Source organism: Camelina sativa, chromosome 15 (genome assembly GCF_000633955.1).
Source record: "Camelina sativa cultivar DH55 chromosome 15, Cs, whole genome shotgun sequence".
NCBI lineage: Eukaryota > Viridiplantae > Streptophyta > Magnoliopsida > Brassicales > Brassicaceae > Camelina > Camelina sativa.
In genome coordinates this window covers 5112903-5138904 of record NC_025699.1, presented here as the reverse complement: position 1 = coordinate 5138904, position 26002 = coordinate 5112903, and the positions used below count along the sequence as shown (strand labels likewise).

Here is a 26002-nt window from a genome sequence, read left to right as displayed (position 1 = left end):
AAGAAAAATTAAATAAGTAAAACTTAAAGAGCATAAACCAAAACGTACTTAAAAATATTAATATAGATTTTCATTGAGTTGGTAAATTAGATAAGAAAAAGAAAGGTATTTCAATTTTTCTCTAGAATTGTTTTTTTTGGCTCGAGATGAAAAGGAGGGTAATTTTAGGTTCTTGTAAAAAATCTGATGCACTTCAGTAAAAAAATCATTGTACTAATTGCAAAAAAAAAAAAAAAAAAATTGTAAGAGAAAAGGTTAAAAAAAAAAAAGGAAAGAGTTAAATCGAAGAAGAGGCGACCAAAAAGTTGTGGTAAAAAGAAAAAGAGACTCCGTTTATTGCGCCAAAACCAGAGGAGGTTGCCTCTTCCCATCTCTCTCTTCTCTTGATCGATCTCGCCGTTCGATCTCCCTACAGGCGTTTGTTAGTTCCCTGCTCCGATTCCATTCCTGTCTGTTTAGGACACCACGACTTCTTTCTAAGGTAATGTTTGTTTTTTTCTGTTATCTTCCATTCCTTTTATCAATCCAATCCAATCCAACAGTTGAATTTTTTGCTTGTCATCTGACTCAATTTTGAAACTTTTGTTTAAAATCCTTAAATTTATGTCTTGATGGTAGTTTTGATCGGAATTAAGAGTTGTTTCGTCTGAATTCCATTAAAAAGTAGAGATTTTTTTTTATTAAGGGTGTTTGTTTATGGAGTTTTGTGTCTTAATTCATTCAATGCGTTGCATTTTTGATCTGATCTAGCGATGCTTGGTTCTTCGTTTTGTGTTTTGTTTTGTCTGCAGACATTTTCTAATAATATCTACAACTATGGATCCTCCTGTGACGGATCTTGAGAGTATCGAAGATCAGAAAGAAGGAGGACCTTCGTTTCACTGTGATCTTTACGATACAGAAGTAGTTCACAAGATTGCTCAGGTTTTTCTCCCTGGATTAGCCACCGCTTGTGTCGACAACACTACCGGTGATATCTTCAAGAGTCCAGGTTCTGTCGCTGCTGACATCCGAAAAGAGATGATCGATTACATGACTAGTAGAAGCGAAAGCTTCGTGGCTGAACACATTGTTCTTCAAGGTGGTTCGGAGATTGAAGCTTCTCATGATCCTTTTGACATTATATCTGACTTCATCGATGATTTCGCCACTTCTAAGCGTAACCTCTTCAGCCGTGTTTCTGGTTGGATGCTTAGCGAGAGGAGAGAAGACAACATCGATGATTTCGCGCAAGAGATGGAGATAAGTGGGTTCTGGTTGACGGATCATAGAGAAGGCATTGCTCAGACTTTGCTTAGAAACGTTGATTTTAAAAACACTTCTCATTGTGAGATGAAGTTCCAAACACAAGGAGAACTCGCCAAGCACGCCTTGAGTTGTGGGTATAGAACAATGAACTGTGAGAACGAGGGTTGTACTGCCGTCTTCTGCGCGAATCAGATGGAGAATCATGATTCTGTTTGCCCGTTCAAGATCATTCAGTGTGAGCAGAACTGCTCGGAGAGTATAATGAGACGTGAAATGGATAGGCATTGTATAACCGTATGTCCTATGAAACTTGTGAACTGTCCATTTCATTCTGTTGGTTGTCTCTCTGATGTACATCAATGTGAGCTCCAACAACATCATTTGGATAATGTAAGCTCTCATTTGATGTACATTCTCCGGAGCATCTACAAGGAAGCATCTCCTGATGATCTCAAACCCCGAGCTGAACAGATACAGCAGGTGACATATCCAGCATACACATTTTTCTCCGTTTCAATCTTTCTTGAGCTTAAAATATGACTCTAGTTTGAAACTTTTGTGGTATGTTGCAGTTGTCTACTCGGCTGTCTGAAGCCAGGAATGCAAGATCACTAACGAATCTGGTCAAGGAACTTGATGCAAAGCTGGGGCCTTTAGATATCAAACCAAAGAAGATTGTTACTGACTCGGAGTCTGATAAACCTGAAAGTACAGAAAAGAAAGATTTAGAAGAAGCTGAGACTAAAGAAAAACCGGAGATGAGTAACTTGAAAGCTGGTTTACTGGAGCAAACCGCAAGGGAAGCTCCGGAAGATGTAGTAGTTTCAAAAGAAGTAGATGATGCAATGGTGGAAATAGCTGCAAATAAAGTTTCAGAAGCTGCAAATAAAGTTTCAGAAGCTGAGATAGCAGAGAATGTTAATGAAGAAGGAGAACTAAAAGCGCAGAAGCTTTTAGAAATTGGTGAGTTCATCAAAGAAGGAGATAACAACTCTGCAGATGATTTATCAGAGAGAACTGAAACCAAAGCTCCAGAAGTTGTAGTCATGGATGAAGTTAGAGAGGAGGAGGAGAGTGCAGAGACAAAAGACTCGAGAACAATTGAAACAACCAGAGGTTTTGAAGTTGAAGTCAATGCGATGAGTAATGAAGATCATAGAGAGACAAAGAAATCAACTGAAACTGATACCGAAGCTCCATCGAGAATAGTCATGGACAATAAGGAGGATAAAGAGACAATGAAGTCAAAGGCTAGTGCTTCTGATGAAGCTGAAGCACTGTTAAAGAGTTCTCAAGGTTTTTCGACAGCACAAGCTGAAACTGTACCCAATATGTCTTAACATCTTTTGTTGAGACAGACTCAACTCTTGAAGCTAACATTGTGTGTTTGTTTTCTTTTCTTTTAACCGAGATTGTTTGTTTTTACCTGTCTGAAAAATATTAGAGTCATCAATTGTAATCCAGTTTTGTATAACTTAATCAATTGATTTGTTTGTTTTTGTGGTACTTCATCAATTGATAATGACTGTGTCTCATAGTCCTACTGATATGGCCAAATTCTGATTTAACCTTTTTGAACCGAAATCGAGATCTTTCTAACCCAAACGAACCAATTTATTAGCAAACCGTTCCGGTCTATCCGAACCGGAAAAAGGATTGGACACAACACAAACACACAAGTCAAAAAACAAATTTCGTCGTACAAATGAAAGTAGCAGAGTAAAGAAGAGAGAGTTGTTTTGTTTTGTGTGGCTTGGCTAGTGGAAGTGGTGGCATCATCAATGGAACTCTCGATCTCGCAATCACCGCGTGTCCGGTTCTCGTCTCTGGCGCCTCGTTTCTCAGCAGCTTCTTCTAATCACCATCGCCCTTCAATGCATTTAGCTGGGAAGTTCATAAGCCTCCCTCAAGATGTTCGCTTCACAAGCTTATCATCTTCGAGAATGCGGTCCAAATTTGTTTCAACTAATTATAGAAAAATCTCGATCCGGGTATGACCTCATTCCATCTTCTCTTTCATTATTTGCCGTTGCTTTGACTTTTAGTCAAGATGGTAAAGATCAAATCTTGGTATACTTTATCTGGAACTGGTGGTTTAATAAGCTCGACTAATTGTGGCACTAGCTCCCGTATTCAGTTAAATCAGACAAAGTTGGAAGGAATACTAGGATTGGAAATGGTGAATGTTTGTGGTAGAATCTGTAAATTTTATGTTTGTGCGTTTTGCAATGTCACTCACAAAAGTAGATACTATCAGGCATGCTCTGAGGTTGGTGCTGCTGGGTCTGATCCAGTGCTGGATAGAATTTCCCGGTTCCAAAATGCTTGCTGGAGATTTCTTAGGCCTCATACGATCCGCGGAACAGCTTTAGGATCCACGTTAGTATTTTTGTTGCGTATTTGATTTATGAAGGGACTTCGTATTCTTTTGCTTTCATTTAGCTTGACTGTAATTTTTTTTTATGGCAGTGCCTTGGTGGCAAGAGCTTTGATAGAGAACACTCATCTGATCAAATGGAGTCTTGTACTTAAGGCACTTTCAGGTCTTCTTGCTCTTATATGTGGTAATGGGTATATAGTCGGCATCAATCAGATCTACGACATTGGAATCGACAAGTATGTGGTACCATTAAATACGGATGTACATTGGTCACTATGAGAATTTAATGTAGCATCACTATTATAGTTGTAGAAGCATCTCGTGTGCAATGTGTTACTTCTTATGAGTAACATGCATATGACCACTACTTCTGAGTCAGTTTGAATTTGAATTTATCTTTTTGCAGAGTGAACAAACCATACTTGCCAATAGCAGCAGGAGATCTATCAGTGCAGTCTGCCTGGTTGTTGGTGGTATTTTTTGCGATAGCAGGGCTTTTAGTCGTCGGATTTAACTTTGGGCCATTTATTACATCCCTGTACTGTCTTGGCCTTTTTCTGGGAACCATCTATTCTGTTCCACCATTGAGAATGAAAAGATTCCCTATTGCAGCATTTCTTATTATTGCAACGGTAAAGGCTGTGTTATGCTACTCAATCTAATAATTCAACTATCACCATATGTGAATTTTTTAATAACATAAATACTGTATCGATGTTTCCTTATCAGGTGCGAGGATTCCTTCTAAATTTTGGTGTTTACCATGCTACAAGAGCTGCTCTTGGACTTCCGTTTCAATGGAGGTTAGTAGTCAAATGCACGATACTTTGATAAACAGGTCGAAATAATGAGAACTTTGCATGATTGTATGGATAGAGTTTTAAAATATGCGATGTTGTTCTTTGATTTCATCGTGAGTGCAATGGAGCTGACAATATATTACTCTCAACTTATTCGGTATTTGCAGTGCACCTGTGGCTTTCATCACATCTTTTGTGACACTGTTTGCGCTGGTCATTGCTATTACAAAAGATCTTCCTGATGTTGAAGGAGATCGCAAGTAAGTAATTGCACACATACCAGTTTCTCACCGCTCTTTGGCTTGATCCATTTTATAATCCTGGTGTCTTCAAAACGCAATTAATAGTTTGTCCTGGATTAACCAGCTCCGTTTGATATATATACGTTATGACCACTGAACAAACTTGGTTGACGAACGTCTTTATGTGTTTGTTCAAGCATGTTTAGTTAATCATGCTTGTTCCTTTGATTAATTTTGAATAGGTTCCAAATATCAACCCTGGCAACAAAACTTGGAGTGAGAAATATTGCATTCCTCGGTTCTGGACTTCTGCTAGTTAACTATGTTTCTGCCATATCACTAGCTGTCTACATGCCTCAGGTAAACACACCTCCTTCCTCATATTCTTTAACAATCTAAGTCCAAGTTGATTCCTCATATTCTTTAACAATCAACAGGTTTTCAGAAGTAGCCTGATGATCCCTGCACACATGATCTTGGCTTCAGGCTTAATTTTCCAGGTAAGCATCCAAAGATACATCCTATTGGCTATTTCTCTTCACATAGTATTGTCAGCCTGAGATAGTGCCCAGAAACGTCATAACTATATGCTTTTATTTTCTGCATTTTGACACATACCAAATTCATCCAATCTCTAATATCACTGTTGTTGATTTGTTTGTAGACATGGGTACTAGAAAAAGCTAACTACACTAAGGTAAAAATACTTGTACAAACTTAAAACTTCTAATCACCGATGATCATTGGCGTGTATATCTAATGGAGTGTAGAAACTTTTGGTTGTTGCAGGAAGCTATCTCAGAATATTATCGGTTTATATGGAATCTCTTCTATGCAGAGTATCTGTTATTCCCCTTCCTCTAGTTCTCTTTTGTATATCTTTTCTTCCTTTCTTCTTTGTCCATGTACATCAATCACCAAGGATATGTCTTTTTGGAATTTTGATAACTTGCAATAATATTGTTGTTACCAATGCAAAACACCAGCTTCTTTTTAGTTTGATGATCATCCTTGACTAAGATTAAACCGTAAAAGAATAAAACAAAATTCAATTCTGAATTCAAAAACTGATCCATTAATGTGAATATAATCCATAAATTCATGTACACAGTAATATCGATATATGTCCATTGTATATAATCGGTTTTCATGATTATCACAAAATTCATTCCTTAAACCATAAAAAGATTCGAATTTTTCACTAATCAGATTCAGATCATATTAATAATTATGCTATGTAAGTCCACGAGAAAACCCGCTAACCAAAAATAAACCGTTAAACCGGTTCTTTATTGGACAAACAAATGTGAAGCCCATTTGAACAGCCCAAAACCCTAACTTCCAAAATATATAAAAAAGAGTGATATTAGGGTTTTCGTTCGTCCTTTTAAAGCTTTTTAGTTTTCTCTGCCGTCGTCTCTCCCTCTCTCTCTCTCATTCGCGCGACGCTACACTATATCAGGTGATCTTATTTCTCCAAATTCTCTCTCTCGGTACTCTGCTTTCGTATTCGTGAGGTTTGGCTCATTACTCTGTTTCATCTTGCAGCCATGGCCGCCGTAGCAGAAATTGACGCTGAGATGCAGCAACAGCTCACCAACGAGGTCAAGCTTTTCAACCGCTGGACCTATGACGACGTTCAGGTAATTTCTTCAGCTTTCATTCTCTTGAAATTTTGTTTATGGAACCCTTTCTCATTGATTCTGTTTCATCCGAAGGATTCAATCATTTGCAATCTTAGCTTACTGTATTAGATTTGGTTGAAATCATTTCTAGCCCCTTTATTGCATCCTTCTCTTTTGTTGTGATACTCATATCTTTGCATTGCTGTTTTTGATTGGGGAAATGAGATTCAATTCGTCGAGTTCTGTAGCATAGCTGCAGGACCAATTTAGCTTTCACTAATATTTGGTTTGTACTTGTAATGCTAGAGATTAGTCACTATTTTTTTATTTTTCATGAGATATGAATCTTATTGATTGTAAGTAACGGTTTGTTTTCTAATCTTGTAGGTCACAGACATCAGTCTTGTTGACTACATTGGAGTTCAGGCAGCTAAACATGCAACCTTTGTCCCCCACACAGCTGGAAGATACTCTGTGAAGAGATTCAGGAAGGCTCAATGCCCCATTGTTGAGAGGCTCACTAACTCTCTTATGATGCACGGAAGGAACAATGGTAAGAAGTTGATGGCAGTTAGGATCGTCAAGCACGCCATGGAGATTATCCACCTCTTGCAAGACCAGAACCCGATTCAGGTCATCATTGACGCCATCGTCAACAGGTATTTGCTAAGCTTGAGAATTAGCAAAGCAGCCAGCATGTTTTACCCTGGAATATATCATTGCTACTATGAACATTTCGTTTTTATTATTAGTGTTTTTGATTGTTGTTTGTTCCAGTGGTCCACGTGAAGATGCTACCAGAATTGGATCTGCTGGTGTTGTTAGGAGACAAGCTGTTGATATCTCTCCTCTAAGACGTGTTAACCAGGCTATCTTCTTGATTACCACCGGTGCTCGTGAAGCTGCTTTCAGGAACATCAAGACTATTGCTGAGTGCCTTGCTGATGAATTGATCAACGCAGCCAAGGGCTCTTCCAACAGGTACATACACTCCCAATGACTTCGTTATTTTGCTCTCATATACAATTTAAGTAAAGCGAAGCTAATGATAAAACTGTTGTGTCTTGCAGCTANAATTTAGCTTTCACTAATATTTGGTTTGTACTTGTAATGCTAGAGATTAGTCACTATTTTTTTATTTTTCATGAGATATGAATCTTATTGATTGTAAGTAACGGTTTGTTTTCTAATCTTGTAGGTCACAGACATCAGTCTTGTTGACTACATTGGAGTTCAGGCAGCTAAACATGCNTTGATGATTACAGTCTTATCGATGAGTTCAATGTTTTATTTTCATTTAGATTGAAATGTGTCTCAGATGTTTTGCTCTTTTGTGTTATGAAGTTTATTTCGTCTGAACTACTTTGAATAGATAAATTTTTGATGCTATAAGCTATTTCGCATCAGTTTATTGTCAGTTTTTGAACTTATCTTACTGACTGCCTTAAACCACCAAATGGATCGGTTTTGGTCGGATTGTCCAAATCAAAATTAGAAGGACAAGATGTGCTTAGCAAAAAAAAAAATTAGAAGGACAAGATGTAATCATTGTAAACATTCAGAGTACACTTTCAATTCTTTAATATGCCACTAATTATCTAAATCAAACACAACACTTACGTACACACACTTACGTTTATTTATAAGAATGTAAATAAATACAACACTTTTGATCTTGCCAAGCCACGACTACCCACAATAAGAAGATCAAAGTGCATGCATCTGCTCCACCACCTCGCAAATCATCTCATTGTCAATCATAATTTATATTTTCAAGATTATGTTATATGTAGATTACATTAGTAATTTGTAAAGAGAACAAAATAAAAGTTATTTAGGTTTTGAAAATATAATTTACAGTTATGAACTGTATCCTACAATTAAACATTTTATTTCAAGTTTTTTTTAAAAAAACTTGACACTTGAATCATTGGTGTACAAAATTTTCAATTTTCGAATTAGTTTAAAGTTAAGGTTTTGATACCAACAAAAGTATAAATTATAAAGAAGAAGCAAACAAAAAGGAGAAAATTAAAACTATGATGTTATCATAACTTAAAAAGCTAATACTAATTTTTCGGAAAGGAAGAAGCTTCTATGCCAACGACGTCAAAATAAAAGTAATCGATATTAGTTAGTAGTTCATGGATGCGTGATTTATTCATAGGACGTTATCAGAATAGTCTGTTTTGATATTAGTTAATAGTCTGTTTTTACATGTTATTATTTACTATTATTGCATAATAAGAAGAAAATAAAGTACATTTTATCAGTTATCAGATGAAAGAAATGAAAATGATTAATTAAAAGTCACTGATTAACTAATAGAGAAAGGAACAGACCTCGATAGAAGCATAATATAAGCCCGGATTAACAAAGTAGAGGCTGTCCCAACCACCATAAGACTCGACTCGGGCAATATTAGCTTCAATCAAGGCATGGTAGTGATTCCAAATGTTCAGTTATGTATTGTTTAACCAAAGAGAGTCAGATAACATTCAAGACTTATCCGGTAAGAGCCAACACCCGAAAACCAGATCTACCTGTTTATCGCCCCCATATTGCTCATCCAGTGCTCTTTTAACATCAACTATTTTTACTACTTCGTCCTCGAGTTTCAACCTAAAAGAACAACAACATTTCATTAGCGTACTTTTACATTTCTTGGTGAAATCCTCTTTTACCAACATTTACCACAACAAAGCAATAAAATTTAGCAAGTATTTGGTGGATTTTAGCAGATAATTACTAGCAATTCAAATTTAACCAAGAAAGGCAAAGTTTTCATTAAAAGGGGCTACTTTTTTTGATTTTTTTTTTGTTAAATTTTTTCATCTAAATAATAAATTTAAATGATAGAAAAGCTACCCGAATTGGATCTGCTGGTGTTGTTAGGAGACAAGCTGTTGATTACCACCGGTGATCAACTCAGCCAATTGGGCTCTTCCAACAGGTAAATAAACTCTAAATGACTTCGTTATTTTGTTAACATATTATATAAGTACAGCGCAGCTAATGATAAAACTGGTGTGTCTTGCAGCTATGCCATCAAGAAGAAGGATGAGATTGAAAGAGTTGATATTCCTTTTGCCCTGAGAGTTACAATCTTATCAATGTTTTATTTTCATTTAGATTGAAATATGTGTCTCAGATGTTTGCTCTTTTGTGTTGTGAAGTTTATTTCGTCTGAACTACTTTGAATAGATAAATTTGTGATGCTTTAAGCTATTTTGCATCAGTTTATTGTCAGTTTTTAAACTTATCTTTACTGACCACCTTAAAGACTACCAATTGGATCGTTTTGGTCGGATTGTCCTAATCTCTTTTCTCATATTTTTGTATACTTCTGTAAATTCAATCTCGATCGTTAATACCTATTATTCGTTCCCAAGAGGGGATTTGATTTACAAGAAATCAAAACAAGAAGAACAAAATGCTTCTACCTATCAATCATTTTAAACATTCAACAATATGATTTGGAACAAGATGCTTTAATTTCAACCCATATTTTCATTGACATTACTTTTCAGAGTACACTTTCATTTCTTAATATGTCACTAATTTATCCAAAGTATATAAAAAAGAGTGATATTAGGGTTTTTCGTTCGTCCTCTTAAAGCTTTTTAGTTTTCTCTGCCGTCGTCTCTCTCTCTCTCTCTCATTCGCGCGACGCTACACTATATCAGGTGATCTTATTTCTCCAAATTCTCTCTCTCGGCACTCTGCTTTCGTATTTGTGGAGTTAGCTCATTACTTTGTTTCATCTTGCAGCCATGGCCGCCGTAGCAGAAATTGACGCTGAGATGCAGCAACAGCTCACCAACGAGGTCAAGCTTTTCAACCGCTGGACCTATGACGACGTTCAGGTAATTTCTTCAGCTCATTCTCTTAAAATTTTGTTTATGGAACCCTTTCTCATTGATTCTCTTAGCTTCAGAGGGATTCAATCATTTGCAATCTTAGCTTACTGTATTAGATTTGGTTGAAATCATTTCTAGCCCCTTTGATGCATCCTTCTCTTTGGTTGTGATACTCATATCTTTGCATTGCTGGTTTTAACATTGTGCTCTTGTTTTGGTGTTTTTTGATTGGGGGAAATGAGATTCAATTCGTGATACTATCGTGATACTACCTGCGTTTCTTATTAGATTCATATTTTTGCATTACTGGTTTAACCTTGTGCTCTTGTTTTGATGGGGAAATGAGATTCGCTTTCACTGATTAGTCACTATTTTGATTTCATGAGGTATGGTTCTTATTGATTGTAAGTAGCGGTTTGTTTTCTAATCTTGTAGGTCGCAGACATCAGTCTTGTTGACTACATTGGAGTTGAGGCAGCTAAACATGCAACCTTTGTTCCCCACACCGCTGGAAGATACTCTGTGAAGAGATTCAGGAAGGCTCAATGCCCCATTATTGAGAGGCTCACTAACTCTCTTATGATGCACGGAAGGAACAATGGTAAGAAGTTGATGGCAGTTAGGATCGTCAAGCACGCCATGGAGATTATCCACCTCTTGTCTGACATGAACCCGATTCAGGTCATCATTGACGCCATCGTCAACAGGTATTTGCTAAGCTTGAGAATTAGCAAAGCAGCCAGCATGTTTTACCCTGGAATATATCATTGCTACTATGAACATTTCGTTTTTATTATTAGTGTTTTTGATTGTTGTTTGTTCCAGTGGTCCACGTGAAGATGCTACCAGAATTGGATCTGCTGGTGTTGTTAGGAGACAAGCTGTTGATATCTCTCCTCTAAGACGTGTTAACCAGGCTATCTTCTTGATTACCACCGGTGCTCGTGAAGCTGCTTTCAGGAACATCAAGACTATTGCTGAGTGCCTTGCTGATGAATTGATCAACGCAGCCAAGGGCTCTTCCAACAGGTAAATACACTCCAAATGACTTCGTTATTTTGCTCTCATAAATAATTTAAGTATAGGGAAGCTAATGATAAAACTGTTGTGTCTTGCAGCTATGCCATCAAGAAGAAGGATGAGATTGAAAGAGTTGCAAAGGCCAATCGTTAAAGATTTTCCTTTTGCCCTGATGATTACAATCTTATCGATGAGTTCAATGTTTTATTTTCATTTAGATTGAAATATGTGTCTCAGATGTTCTGCTCTTTTGTGTTATGAAGTTTATATCGTCTGAACTACTTTGAATAGATAAATTTTTGACGCTTTAAGCTATTTCGTATCAGTTTATTGTCAGTTTTTGAACTTATCTTACTGGCTGCCTTAAGCTACCAATTGGATCGGTTTTGGTCGGATTGTCCAAATCTTTGTATATTCAATCTCGATCGTTAATACCTTTTATTCGTTCCAAAGAGGGGATTTGATTTACAAGAAATCAAAACTAGATGCTTCTATTGTAAACATTCAACAATATGATTTGGATACAATATTAGTTGCTGATAAGCAACAAAACGACGAGAATTCGCTTTATATTCGACCCATATTTCATTGACATTACTTTTCAGAGTACACTTTCATTTCTTAATATGTCACTAATTATCCAAATCAAACATTACACTCTTACGTTTATTTATAAGAATGTACATAAATAAATACCACAAGAAATGGTCACGATGAAAGCAAAACCATTACCAAACAAACAACAGACCACTTAAAATTGTGTGCGATATGTTTTTAGTGGTAAGAACTAAGAAGTACTAAATTTTAACTCGAACCTGAGATATTAGGCATAACAAAAGACTACTGAACAATCAGATCAAACAGATTATTTTGTATTTGTGGCCTTTCAGTTAATTATATCTTATGTGGCCTAAAGCAAGCAATAGCAGACCCATGATGCATTTTTACCCAGGTCAAACATAACTATAAAAAGAAATTTGATGGAGCAAATGTGTTTTTTTTTTCTTTTCTCAATAGCATTAAGTAAAATTAAAAATTTACACAGGTCATTTGAAAATATAAATTACAGTTATGAACTGTATCCTATAATTAAACATTTTATTTCAAGTTTTTTTTAAAAAAACTTAACACTTGAATCATTGGTGTACAAAATTTTCAATTTTCGAATTAGTTTAAAGTTAAGGTTTTGATACCAACAAAAGTATAAATTATAAAGAAGAAGCAAAAAAAAAAGGAGAAAATTGAAACGATGATGTTATCATAACTTAAAAAGCTAATACTAATTTTTCCAAAAGGAAAAGCTTCTATGCTAACTACGTCAAAATAAAAGTAATCGATATTAGTTAGTAGTTCATGGATGCGTGATTTATTCATTGGACAACTTGGAATAGTTATGTTTGAATTACAATCTCACTACTGATAACTGTACTTAATTATGACAACTTGCTAATGCCAGACCTTGAAAATCATAAATATGTTGTCAGCTGCATCATCATGTCTTTCTTTATCATTTTTTCATTCCCCTGTCTTTAGCCTCACCTGCCCAAAACACATTTTAGGTAGTTAGGTTATGCTTTTATATGTTCTTACTTACTATTACTGCATAATAGAAATGGTCTCTTACATTATGGTCAATGTTGCACACTAATATGAGCATGAAATCATTCCTGCCTTTCTCAAATATGAACGGTGGATGCTGCATCAAGACTTATCCGGTAAGAGCCAACACCCGAAAACCAAATCTACCTGTTTATTGATCCCATATTGCTCATCCAATGCTCTTTTTTTTTTTAATCTAATGTTAAATTATATTCAAAAGAAAAATAAACTGTTTACAAAGCTTTGATATATATTGTTTTAAAACCTTTTAGAAAGAAAGAGATTACAAGTTAATAGAATCTTGCTTCAATAGAATCTTGCTTCAAACCAGACTTGAATATTTGATCCTCCATCCTCCTTGATTGTACTTAGTCGATTACGGACAGTCTTGTCTATGAATTTGACAATCGTCTCAGCTAGGGAAGGTTTTTCTCCATGCCGTCGGTCGTTCCTCTCTCTCCAGATAGAGTGGATCGTACTTTGAAAAGCATATCCCACAATTAATCTCTTTGTCTTGTCCAGTATGCTCCCTGCTAATAGATACATGATGTCTTGCCAGTGGTTTGTGAACTTGTCAGAGAGCAGCTTCTGTACTAATACCTCCCAGACCTGCGCTGAGAAAGGGCACTGGAAGAACAAATGTTCTCTTGTCTCCAGAGGGTGAGTGCAAAAGATACAACCTGTATTAACCGGTTGATTCCAGCGTTGCATCCTTTCTCCTGTTGCGATTCTATTTTTTGCCACGAGCCAGGTGATAAAAGCGTATTTGGGAGTAGCATGTCGAAACCAGATCACTTTATGGTTCTCCATTGTGGGACGAACGACATGGATATGGTTCCACGTAGCTTTAGTAGAGAACTTTTCCCGATAAACACCATCTTTATCTTTCCACAGAGCGATGTCATATTCTGCAGGTACTTGTGCTATCCGATATTTTGATATTTCCTCCTCAACAGATTGGAGCCGAGCATCTCTATGTCTTTGATGCCGAGACATAGCAAAAACTTCAGCCACAATACTGTTTTCCGGGATTCCCATAGCAATGTATCCTCTATCTCCATTCAGTATTCGCATTCTACCCAAGGAGGACCAGTTATCAAACCAAAAAGAGGTGGTTAAACCATTTTTTACCTCCACACGATGAAACAGTGCCGCTAAATCTCGATATTTTAGCATTTTTTCCAAATCTATGAGCCACCTGTGGCATCATCTCGCACAGCCCATAGAGAACCACACTGTAGAAGATAGCGTGTCACCCACGCAGTCCACAGCGAGTCCTTTGCTGACAGAAGTCGCCAAACCAGTTTTAACATACTCTTTTAACATCGACTATTTTGACTACTTCGTCCTCGAGTTTCAACAACATCAACATTTCATCAGCATACTTTTAAATTTCTTGGTGAAATCCTCTTTTACCAACATTTACCACAACAAAGCAATAAAATTTAGCATGTATTTAGTGGATTTTAGCAGATAATTACTAGGAATTCAAATCTAACCAAGAAAGGCAAAATTTTCATTAGAAGAGATACTCTTTTTCCTTTCTTTTTTTTGTTAATTTTTTTCATCTAAATAATAAATTTAAAGAATGGAAAAGCTACCCGAATTGGATCTGCTGGTGTTGTTAGGTGACAAGCTGTTGATTACCACCGGTGCTCGTGAAGCTGCTTTCAGAAACATCAAGATATTGTTGAGTGCCTTGCTTATGAATTGATCAACGCAGCCAAGGGCTCTTCCAACAGGTAAATAAACTCTAAATGACTTCGTTATTTTGTTAACATATTATATAAGTACAGCGCAGCTAATGATAAAACTGGTGTGTCTTGCAGCTATGCCATCAAGAAGAAGGATGAGATTGAAAGAGTTGCAAAGGCCAATCGTTAAGGATATTCCTTTTGCCCTGAGAGTTACAATCTTATCAATGAGTTCAATGTTTTATTTTCATTTAGATTGAAATATGTATCTCAGATGTTTGCTCTTCTGTGTTGTGAAGTTTATTTCGTCTGAACTACTTTGAATAGATAAATTTGTGATGCTTTAAGCTATTTTGCATCAGTTTATTGTCAGTTTTTAAACTTATCTTTACTGACCACCTTAAAGACTACCAATTGGATCGTTTTGGTCGGATTGTCCTAATCTCTTTTCTCATATTTTTTTATACTTCTGTAAATTTAATCTCGATCGTTAATACCTATTATTCGTTCCCAAGAGGGGATTTGATTTACAAGAAATCAAAACAAGAAGAACAAAATGCTTCTAACTATCAATCATTGTAAACATTCAACAATATAATTGTCTTGTATTTTTTTGTTGTATAACTTTTTGTTGTATAATATTTTGTTGTTACAAATTATTAATCTTTTTATTTATTATCAAAAATACATGAAAATAGAAAAAAAAATATTATTTTTAGGAGAAAAGAAAAAAAATCTGATCAACGCCGGTCAACACTGGTCAACGCCGATTAAAACTGGTCAATATCGGTCAACATTAATCAATGCCAGATTCCAGCGAATCAACCACCAGAATTGAATGTTTATAGTGTTTTACACATAACTTATACTCCCTCCGTTTGACAAAGAATGTCATTTTGGAGAAAAATTTTTGTTTAACAAAGAATGTCATTTTACATTTCCAATGAGTGTTTTAATGCGAAATTCTCTTTTTTATCTCTAAACCCAAAGCTATTTTCATTGAATTTAGATCATTAATCACTTATTAAATAGGGACAAATATGTATAATTCAAACTTTTCTTAATTTATGTGAAATGTATCAAAATGACACTCTTTGTTACAAAGAGAGAGAGTATTTGTTTATGAATATCTTTATATGATGATAATAATTGACATAGTTAAGAAGATATTTATATTATTTATATATGTAACTATATATTGACATATACCTCAAAGTAGCTGACAAATATTTTTTCTTTTATATTTGACCCATATTTTCATTGATATTACTTTTCAGAGTACACTTTCATTTCTTAATATGTCACTAATTATCCAAATCAAACACAACACTTACGTACATACACTCTTTTTTTTTTTTCTTTTTCTTTTTTTCTTTTCGTAATTACTACACACTCATTATATATCAAAAGGAACTTATAATAATAACCCAAACATATAAGTAGATCCACGTTACTTAGTGAGGAGCTCCTTGGGTGGCTTGACAATAAGGATGGGACAGTTGGCGTGATGAGCGCAGTAATCGCTAACGCTCCCAATAAACGCTCTTCCGAAACGCACAAAGCAAACAAATTGAAAAGCGGTCATACGTTTTGGTGAGTTTGGTTAATTCAATATGATATATAAGATTAAGAATGTAAATAAATACAATACCTTTTGATCTTGCCAAGGCCACGACTACCCACAATAAGAAGATCAACGTGCATCTTCTCCACTGCCTCGCAAATCATCTCCTTGGCTTCGCCTTCAAGCACTAGGGTTTCGGTACGTATCTGCACATCCATCAGACAACATTTATAAATTACGTATCATAATAAGAAGATTTAGTTAGCTAGTATATAGTGAAATGTGGTTAGGACCTGTTTGGCTCGGCAAATTTGGAGAGCACGAGAGAGAAGAGCAGCAGAGGTCTCTTGTTGTGCTTTTTTCACTGACTCAATCATAGTCGAAGATGCGTACACTGCTGCTACGTGCGTTCACAAAACCAGGTTATCCACAATAACATTCTTATACAAAAATCAAATTTGTTCGAATGATGACATACTACAACGTTCTGTTTTTCGAGGGTTAATTTTATTTTTCGCTCTAATACGCACTATAACTTAAAATAGTAATCGTAAACAAGATTATATATATATATATATATATATATATATATATAATCCGACCGTTATATTGGCTCTTACTATTGAAAACCATAAAATCTCTAATATGATCATATTTAAGATATTAATTAAAATTCTATAAGATGAGAGAGATCAAATTATATAGGAGCAGACCTGTGGCGCCGCCCGGTCCAGCCGGAAAGGCAGCAAAGTGATGGAAAGGGGACTGCACATGAACCACCGTGAGCATTCCACCCTCCGACTCAGCCGCCTCAGTGCCAGTTGTCATTAAGAGGTTAGAGAAATGGTCAATGACCCATTGGAGAGCGTAGAAGCTCGAGTCGCTCTCATCGATGGCAACCATCATCNGCGGTCATACGTTTTGGTGAGTTTGGTTAATTCAATATGATATATAAGAATGTAAATAATAAATACAATACCTTTTGATCTTGCCAAGGCCACGACTACCCACAATAAGAAGATCAACGTGCATCTTCTCCACTGCCTCGCAAATCATCTCCTTGGCTTCGCCTTCAAGCACTAGGGTTTCGGTACGTATCTGCACATCCATCAGACAACATTTATAAATTACGTATCATAATAAGAAGATTTAGTTAGCTAGTATATAGTGAAATGTGGTTAGGACCTGTTTGGCTCGGCAAATTTGGAGAGCACGAGAGAGAAGAGCAGCAGAGGTCTCTTGTTGTGCTTTTTTCACTGACTCAATCATCGTCGAAGATGCGTACACTGCTGCTACGTGCGTTCACAAAACCAGGTTATCCACAATAACATTCTTATACAAAAATCAAATTTGTTCGAATGATGACATACTACAACGTTCTGTTTTTCGAGGGTTAATTTTATTTTTCGCTCTAATACGCACTATAACTTAAAATAGTAATCGTAAACAAGATTATATATATATATATATATATATATATATATATAATCCGACCGTTATATTGGCTCTTACTATTGAAAACCATAAAATCTCTAATATGATCATATTTAAGATATTAATTAAAATTCTATAAGATGAGAGAGATCAAATTATATAGGAGCAGACCTGTGGCGCCGCCCGGTCCAGCCGGAAAGGCAGCAAAGTGATGGAAAGGGGACTGCACATGAACCACCGTGAGCATTCCACCCTCCGACTCAGCCGCCTCAGTGCCAGTTGTCATTAAGAGGTTAGAGAAATGGTCAATGACCCATTGGAGAGCGTAGAAGCTCGAGTCGCTCTCATCGATGGCAACCATCATCCTCTTCGTCCTAGCCACACTCGGTGCACCTTCAGCCTCTGGCATCGTCTCTGGCTGCTTCTCCACCGCCGATGTTTTCATTGTCGTAGCTGTTTGATCTTCGGCCATTGATCTTGATTCGTTTACAAGTTTGATTATAAGTGAATGATTGTGATCAAACTCTGTTTCGTTTGTAGTCCTTTTTATATTGCATGTTGAGGATGATACGTCTCAAAGTATACTGGACANTTTATAAATTACGTATCATAATAAGAAGATTTAGTTAGCTAGTATATAGTGAAATGTGTTTAGGACCTGTTTGGCTCGGCAAATTTGGAGAGCACGAGAGAGAAGAGCAGCAGAGGTCTCTTGTTGTGCTTTTTTGACTGACTCAATCATAGTCGAAGATGCGTACACTGCTGCTACGTGCGTTCACAAAACCAGGTTATCCACAATTTCTATAGCAAAAAAAGGTTATCCACAATAACATTCTTATACAAAAATCAAATTTGTTCGAATGATGACATACTACACCGTTCTGTTTTTCGAGGGTTAATTTTATTTTTTGCTTTAATACGCACTAGAACTTATCTAATAGTAATCGTAAACAAGATTATATATATAATCCGACCGTTATATTGGCTCTTACTATTTGAAAACCATAAAATCTCTAATATGATCATATTTAAGATATTAATTAAAATTCTATAAGATGAGAGAGATCAAATTAGGACCAGACCTGTGGCGCCGCCCGGTCCAGCCGGAAAGGCAGCAAAGTGATGGAAAGGGGACTGCACATGAACCACCGTGAGCATTCCACCCTCCGACTCAGCCGCCTCAGTGCCAGTTGTCATTAAGAGGTTAGAGAAATGGTCAATGACCCATTGGAGAGCGTAGAAGCTCGAGTCGCTCTCATCGATGGCAACCATCATCCTCTTCGTTCTAGCCACACTCGGTGCACCTTCAGCCTCTGGCTGCTTCTCCACCGCCGATGTTTTCATTGTCGTAGCTGTTTGATCTTCGGCCATTGATCTTGATTCGTTTAATAGTTTTTAATTATAAGTGAATGATTGTGATCAAACTCTGTTTCGTTTGTAGTCCTTTTTATATTGCATGTTGAGGATGATACGTCTCAAAGTATACTGGACACGTGGCATGCATGGCTGAGAAGATTGTAACGTGCAATAGGATATACATAATATTTACTTTATTATTATAAATTATTAAAAGGAAGTTTCATGTTGATCAAATCAACAAAACAAAAAAAAGTTGTGTGCGCTATATGTTTTTAGTGGTCTGTTGTTTGTTTGCTAATGGTTTTGCTTTCATCGTGGCCATCCCTATCTCTATCTTCTATCTTTGATCCTTTTGCTTTAAATTTTTAAATGCCACTCAGTGTAAAGAAAGAGGATAATAGGCAGATATTTTTTAGTAGGGGTTATATGAGTTTAGCGATCGATTAGGCAGATATTTTTTCCGTTTAGGCAGAGATTATAGCTGAATTTGAGATTATATTGTTTAATTTAAAAAATATGTAAATAAAGGAAGATTACTTTTGTCCAAAAAAAAAACGAAGATTACTTTAATCACATGGAAGTGGTTAGGGAATAGGGAATAAGAGTTCCCTTAAATGTGTATAAAGTAATCTAATTTTGTAGATGGAAAAATATCGCATCAGAAGTAATTTGTTCGTTTCTCAATCTAACCGTCACCGTCATATAAGTATTACGTACACTCTAACTGCACCTTAAAGCTCTCCCTCTTCACAAGTTCCCAACAAACCGTGAAATAATTGTCATCAGAAATGATATTTCAGAAACGCAATTAATAGTGACTTTGTTAACAGAACAAAATGAACAATTAAAAATATACAATTTAAACTTATAAACTGAATCGTATTTAACAGTTAATTTCGAGTTTTCTTTAAGAACACTACGCTTTAAGTATAAATATTTTTATTTCTGGAATTAGCTTAAATATAAAGTTAAGGTTTCGATATCAAAGAAAATGAAAAATGTGAAGAAAAGTAAGAAAAAAAGGAGTAAAGTAAGACGCTGATGTTATGACTTAACATCAAAAGCTTATATCATTTTTCCAAAAAGAAGAAACTTCCACACCAACTAAATAAAAGTAATCTATATCATATTAGTTCATTAGATATGGGTGATTATTCATAAGACGTTATCCGAATAATAGTCTGATTTTATAAAATCTTTTGAATAACTGCTGCGTTTAATTATTGAGATTGTTTATAGTCAATATGATAGTTAGCAGTATAAGTCTATAAGGTAGCTAGCTAAGCCAATATATACATTTGAAATGATCCTCAACAACAGAGTAGTGAATACAAAATACTAAAGTAGTTACATTTAACTATTGGCCGTTGGAATATAGTATATTTATCTTCTTTGATTCTTAAAGAGTAAAGAGCCCCGCAGTGAATCATGCATGAACAAAAAAATGAGTTTTGATATGGATCAAAAGTTTAATTTCAATTGTTAATAGACCAATCATAGTCTTGATAAACGATGTTAACAGAACCTCCTCCATCACCAAGAAGATGGGTTAAAAGACCTGCTTTATTTGCATCTATATAACTCATTATCCACTTCAACATTTTCTTGTCTTCAGTGAAATCTTCTTTGTACCTATAATTACCATAACAAACAAATAAGTGCTTAAAATTCGATCGTAATTATTTTGGTGGATAATTACTAGTTATAATTTCAAAACACCATTTGAGCTATGATCAACACTCTCATTTTGGTTAACCGTTTGACTGCATGCATCGTGTCTTGGTCCATAAGTCCATTAGATGGGTGGGTGAGTATGAAAATTAGCAGAATCTTATTTTGAATTCAACTAGAAATTATGAGGGTAATTTACCTATGACTCATATGTATAAATCTCAACAAGTATATATCATAATATCAATATTCAATACTGATACTGTAAAAAGGATTAATTACCACTTCATGATTCTTGATAGATGTATGGTCCTCTTGTCCAAGACAACCTCAATTCCACCTTTTTGGAAAAACTCTCTAGCTGCTCGTTTGAGCTCAGCTTCAACTCCTTGCGGTGTGAAAAACCTCACCACTGGACTTGATTTAGTCCCATCGCATAGCCCAAAATGTACTAATGGATTCAGTTTTTGAAGACCAAGCTGCCATTAAACCAGAAGATTAGACCTATAGGGAATAGTATATCACGGGTACGTATGAGTATCAAACAGACCTGGAAGTCTAAAATTACCTCATGCCGTGTTGTATTTCCGTTGATGAACGGCCTAATAAATGGACTAGACAGTCTGCGACCGCGTCTAAGGATGTCATTTCGGATGGAATTAAGAGAATAAGAGTAGCCTCCTACAACGTACTGAAAATCTGTGAAGAAGGACCTTCTTGCGATCATTCCTTCGGGACGTCCGATTCTGATCAAGGCATGGATCACCATTGCGTTGTATAAGTTCAAGAAAAATGCTAACATCTCTTCCGTTGAGAGTTCCACAAGATTCAAACGGTGAAGGTCTTGAGCCATATTTAAGTACCTTTATTCATGGCCATGGTCAAAGCATATATAACCAAATTAATTAACTAAAATAAACTAAAATCCGTTTAAACACTCTTAAATCGATGACATGATAGTACCTTCTAAATTCTTCACTCTGGCTGATTCTCGTATAGTCAACACTAGTACGGTCATTGGAGGAATAAGACTCGAGAATAGCAGTCATGATTTTGAAAAGCTTCTGCCCAACCATGGCTGCACTTTGGGGCTCCATGTCGTTGGTAGAACCTCTAAAATTGTAACATTTTGTAATAAACGGCTCGTGCTCAAGGAAACGATAGTAATGATTGCCATCTTCAAACTCGTTCTCTCTACAATTTTTTTTATCAAAAAGAAAGAAAATTCCACTAGATTAAGATGACAACTTATGCAAAATCCTTTACAAAATAACAAAAGGGAAGGAGAATTATGTACCCAAAGACATGGTGGATAAAATGTTTCTTGGCTAGCCTCTTGCCAATCTCGACGGCCTTCACGAGAACGTCAACAAATAAGCTTTAACAAACAATATAATCATCAAGATTCAAGAATTATATTAATGATTATTCTAGATGAAGAATATATTATGTCAAATACTTTGACTTTAGGAAAAATATACTTTCTTCTAAAATAAATTTAAAAGTACACATATACACATATGCATGGATCACACATATTCGATTTTAGTGCCGAATAATAATATCTAAATCTACCAAAATTAGGTTGACCAAAAAAAAAAATCACATCATTTGACAATCAATCATGAGAAATTGGAAAGAAATATCTTTTCAGAGAATATATTGTTATAATATATTTGATTTGACCTAATTAAATGATTTCAAACCAAACTTGGTAATGTAGCGTCCACGTAAAGATAACATAGGTTACGTAACACATGATCATTATAAAATTATCGAATTCTCACGTATTAATTACGTACGTACCTTGATCCTCCCACAATCCGAGTGATGAACCATGAGTATCTCGATCATCTCACCGCCGGAGAAACAGTTCTTAACGATCTTCATCTTCAACAAACGATCCTTAATCGGTAGCTTCTGTCTCAAAACCCTAACGAATCTCATCATCTCATCATCACCATCTACAAAACCGTCTTCATTACTACTGCTCTCTTCGTCGAACCCGTACATAACCGGCGACGGCGCATCGCCGCAACATTTCTCCGTTAAAAACTCCTTGATCCTCCGATTGAATTCACCGCTGTTTCTCAGCGAGTTCAACGCCGTTAACCCTCCGAAGTGTTTCTCGTTGAAAAAGATCTGAGGGACTTGAGACTTCCCTGTTCTCTCGACCAGCTCTTTCTCTCTCTCTGTATACACGTCGACGTTAATCTCCGAGAAATCGAAGCCTCGTTCCCGGAAAAACAATCGGACGGCTGTGGAGTCTCGGCAGTTAGATCTCGAGAAGAGAGTCACACGGCCTTTGAACTCTTCTTCGCTTTTCAGCTTCACGAGGACTTTGACTCCGGAGATTTCGAACTCGGTCACGTCTGACTTGACGACGTCGACGTCGTTGACGCAACTCTCCTGCGAGATCGAGAGGCGTTTCGAAATCGCGTCTCCGCTTCGGCGTATGAGTCTCATCAAATCGGACGTGAATTTCTCGGGAGGGTGCAACAGTTCTTCTAAAGAGACACGACGACCACGTGGCGGTTCGAGTCTCGGGAGCTGAGGATGTGGTGTGAGAATCTTCTGGTCGTCGATTGAGATTTGCTTCATCGGGTTACGAGTGGGTACCGTGGCGGGATGATCGTGATCACTACTGCTCGAGTTTGAATTTGAATATGGAGAAGAGATATGGTGGTTTGCATCTTTTACGGTTTGTAACTTATTCAGATTTTCTCGGACTTTGCCGAGAAAATTTAATTTCGTCATTGAGATTTTTTTTCTAACAAGATGTTGAAAATGGAGAGAGAGATATATAAAATCAGATTTCAACAATTTTGGTAATATTGAAGAGAATAAATTAAGCAGTTTTGGTAAGTGTTAAAAATTAAGTTCCATACACATCATCTCTTTAGTCAAATTACAATACTGTATGTATTGTAATGTAACTCATTTATGAACTAGTCAAAACTCAAAAAGTAGTTTTGGTCCAATGAGAATTAAATAGACCAAACCAGATGAAACCACTAACAAGTGCGAATTGGTTACCTGTAACCTGAAAGATCTGGTACGCTATAAAGTGACGTCCCTGCTAGGGTCATTTCTTCACTTTCACAAAGCTTCCTACCACTTTATCCGCCAAGCTCTCATTCTGCTTCAATAACTCTACGATTAAGCTCTTACTGAAGCCATGTTCCAACGGTATAAACCTACACCTTGAATTGACAAATCCTCTTTAGTTATATAATAGATACGCAAAACTCACAAACAACCCTTCATCACCAGAAATCCTCAGACCAAAACAGCAGCAGCATTATGTTTTTCCTTTATCGGAGTTAAACTAACACTATAAAAATTGTAAATAATCGATATTATTACTGATTTATATGACATTAATGAATTCATTATAATTGATGCAAATATAAATTATTTACATTACTTTCAAAATACTTACACAAAATATATAAATTTTCTTCACTTAATAATTGATGTATTTATTAATTTATATTAATTTATTAATTTATCCAAAATTTACATCATTTAAAAAATGATGCTAGTAAAATTATATGTCAAATTAATATATTAGCTGACCTAAAGAAAGGAAAAAAAAACGAAAATTATGTTACTCTTTAATCCACTGAAACTAAAATTCAAATTGGCAACACACAAAAAAAAACAAAACAAAAACAAAATAGCCTATATCTCACATTGGTCGTATAAAAAAAAAGTTCTCCTAATTGCTCCTATATATTCTCTTTTCACTTAGTCTTACATCTTTAACGCCATTACAACTATTTGTGTGGATCCTATCATAAATACAATATAAATAATATAGGTAAATTATCAAATGAATATATATCATCGGTTTTTTTGAAATGATATAAATATTTAACATTAGTTTTGATAAATGATGTAAATATTTTATATCAATTTAGTAAAAATAATGTAAGATTTACAATATTTTTTGGAAATGATATAAATGAACATCGATTCTAATAGTCGAAGCAAATATTTATTTCAATTGATGCAAATTATTTGCATCAATAAAATAGAAATTATTTATTTAAGTGATGCAAAATATTTTAGCATCATTTAAATATGATATAAACATAAAATATAAATGATATGTTAAAAAAAAATATATAAATGATATGAAACCATCTTTTTTTTGGTAGTGAAATCTCCTCCTAGCAAATTAATTGAACAAGAAGTGTACTTAAACCAGTCAATATCATAATATCTGGTTGAGTTGTTGAAGAAGTGACTCCCACAAAAGCTAAGGCCACAAAGCATCGTAATATCAATTTATGTCTGGTTGTTCCATGTAAAGCAATCTTTTTGAATGAATCATCTTCAAGTTCTTAGAGGAGTTAATTTCATCCTCGTCTCTCATCCATACTAAGATGATCCATCCTTCTATGTCAACAACTAAGATATTCCAATCTCTGCCCACTTTTACAAGCAAATAACCATATTTGGTCATAGCTATCTGATCAACTGAGTATTGATGGGAAGTTGAGAGAATTCCACTTAGCTCGACATGTAGCTCAGTCCCATAAGAAGACCGCATAGGTTCATCACGATTCCACAGTTGTATCACTTTGTCTGACAATAGACCAATTACACATTTACCGTCAAATGCGCAAGAAAGAGTACCACGTCCGGTTGTTTCATAGGTTTGAATGCATTGTCCTGAGCAGCCCACCATTTGATTACCTCTTTGTCTCCACATGTAATTAGCTCTTCATCATTTTTACTCCACAAAATCATAACAACCGGAGACTTATGCCCTTTAAGTTTATGCTTGACTGAAAAACTCATATGTGAGTCGTCCATCTGTAAGAACACCATAATCAACCAATTCATTTTGAGGTTAAGTATACGATATAGCTAACACTTCACAGTTGGGTTTATGTACAAACCTCCCATATAATTGCAGAGTGATCTTTCGAACATGAGGCCAAGAAGTTACCATCGTGGGAGAACTTGAGAAACAATACTTCATCTCGATGTTCTTTCAACGTTAGAACAAAAATTGGATCATTTGGTGTATCTATAACATCACATATGTAGAGAGAGCTTAACATTAAGTCACTGAAAGTGTGAAAGAAAACCACAACGTCATAAAATTGTCTTATTACCTGTAGAGTCTTAGAAGGTATCATACCAAGCCCACAATTATGGTCAGAGTAGAGGGAAATCTCACTGTCATACCCAGTTTGGTCATACCAAGCCCACAATTATGAACATTGTGAAACTGGCAACGTTCTCGATCGATCAGTTTTAAGTGTACTCTCTAGCAGAGACTCCAGCCTCTTTGTTGGGATAACTGATAGAGGAAGCAACCTAGGGTACCACCATATGCATGGAATATAGCGTTGTCATTCCCAAGGATGATCATACTACATAAACCATGTAATTGTCTATGAATGAAAATATACTAGCTACTACTATTATATAGTTACGTTAATGTTTGTACTTGGTCTTGGTGTACATTGGAATCATCGCTGAAGTGATA

At 35.7% G+C, this 26002-nt stretch overlaps 7 protein-coding genes and 1 long non-coding RNA gene across 14 annotated transcripts; 4 read left to right on the top strand and 4 right to left on the bottom strand.

Annotated features, from left to right (window-relative positions):
- On the top strand, positions 265-2763 carry LOC104745406. Its single transcript, XM_010466638.1, has 3 exons — positions 265-481; positions 792-1728; positions 1821-2763. Exons 2-3 carry the CDS (start codon positions 817-819, stop codon positions 2586-2588), a joined length of 1680 nt encoding a protein of 559 aa, XP_010464940.1. The 5' UTR covers positions 265-481; positions 792-816; the 3' UTR covers positions 2589-2763.
- LOC104745405 (homogentisate solanesyltransferase, chloroplastic) lies at positions 2952-5666 on the top strand. Its single transcript, XM_010466637.2, has 10 exons — positions 2952-3239; positions 3506-3627; positions 3718-3864; positions 4035-4260; positions 4358-4431; positions 4596-4688; positions 4913-5030; positions 5108-5170; positions 5335-5367; positions 5460-5666. The coding sequence occupies exons 1-10, from the start codon at positions 3030-3032 to the stop codon at positions 5532-5534; spliced, it is 1161 nt and encodes a 386-aa protein (XP_010464939.1). The 5' UTR covers positions 2952-3029; the 3' UTR covers positions 5535-5666.
- On the top strand, positions 6037-11500 carry LOC104745404 (40S ribosomal protein S5-2). 3 transcript variants are annotated; one of them, XM_010466635.2, is made up of 5 exons: positions 6037-6132; positions 6219-6313; positions 6683-6954; positions 7073-7276; positions 11274-11486. In XM_010466635.2, exons 2-5 carry the CDS (start codon positions 6221-6223, stop codon positions 11326-11328), a joined length of 624 nt encoding a protein of 207 aa, XP_010464937.1. In that variant the 5' UTR covers positions 6037-6132; positions 6219-6220; the 3' UTR covers positions 11329-11486. The 3 variants fall into 3 exon arrangements, with proteins under 3 accessions (XP_010464937.1, XP_019092871.1, XP_010464938.1); XM_019237326.1 differs by lacking the exon at positions 11274-11486 and adding an exon at positions 9336-9555; XM_010466636.2 differs by lacking the exons at positions 6037-6132; positions 6219-6313; positions 6683-6954; positions 7073-7276 and adding exons at positions 9857-9981; positions 10067-10161; positions 10591-10862; positions 10981-11184 and having other exon boundaries at positions 11274-11500.
- On the bottom strand, positions 13081-13848 carry LOC109129064. Its single transcript, XM_019236641.1, has one exon. It carries the CDS (start codon positions 13846-13848, stop codon positions 13081-13083), a length of 768 nt encoding a protein of 255 aa, XP_019092186.1.
- On the top strand, positions 14412-14851 carry LOC109129256. The gene is made up of 2 exons (XR_002035485.1): positions 14412-14516; positions 14604-14851. It is a non-coding gene; the product is annotated as an uncharacterized LOC109129256 (long non-coding RNA).
- Positions 15685-18004, bottom strand: LOC104745401 (universal stress protein YxiE). Of its 5 annotated transcripts, none has more exons than XM_010466625.2 (5): positions 17825-17998; positions 16746-16932; positions 16326-16432; positions 16120-16238; positions 15698-16012 (listed from the first exon to the last, which is right to left on the bottom strand). In XM_010466625.2, the coding sequence occupies exons 1-5, from the start codon at positions 17936-17938 to the stop codon at positions 15919-15921; spliced, it is 621 nt and encodes a 206-aa protein (XP_010464927.1). In that variant the 5' UTR covers positions 17939-17998; the 3' UTR covers positions 15698-15918. The 5 variants fall into 5 exon arrangements, with proteins under 5 accessions (XP_010464929.1, XP_010464927.1, XP_010464931.2 ...); XM_010466629.2 differs by having other exon boundaries at positions 16326-16426; XM_010466628.2 differs by having other exon boundaries at positions 16326-16429; positions 17825-17997.
- Positions 18188-18890, bottom strand: LOC104745403. Its single transcript, XM_010466633.2, has 2 exons — positions 18549-18890; positions 18188-18267 (listed from the first exon to the last, which is right to left on the bottom strand). Exons 1-2 carry the CDS (start codon positions 18835-18837, stop codon positions 18242-18244), a joined length of 315 nt encoding a protein of 104 aa, XP_010464935.1. The 5' UTR covers positions 18838-18890; the 3' UTR covers positions 18188-18241.
- On the bottom strand, positions 20103-23339 carry LOC104745399. Its single transcript, XM_010466624.2, has 6 exons — positions 22303-23339; positions 21794-21849; positions 21460-21690; positions 21065-21359; positions 20779-20975; positions 20103-20457 (listed from the first exon to the last, which is right to left on the bottom strand). The coding sequence occupies exons 1-6, from the start codon at positions 23251-23253 to the stop codon at positions 20301-20303; spliced, it is 1887 nt and encodes a 628-aa protein (XP_010464926.1). The 5' UTR covers positions 23254-23339; the 3' UTR covers positions 20103-20300.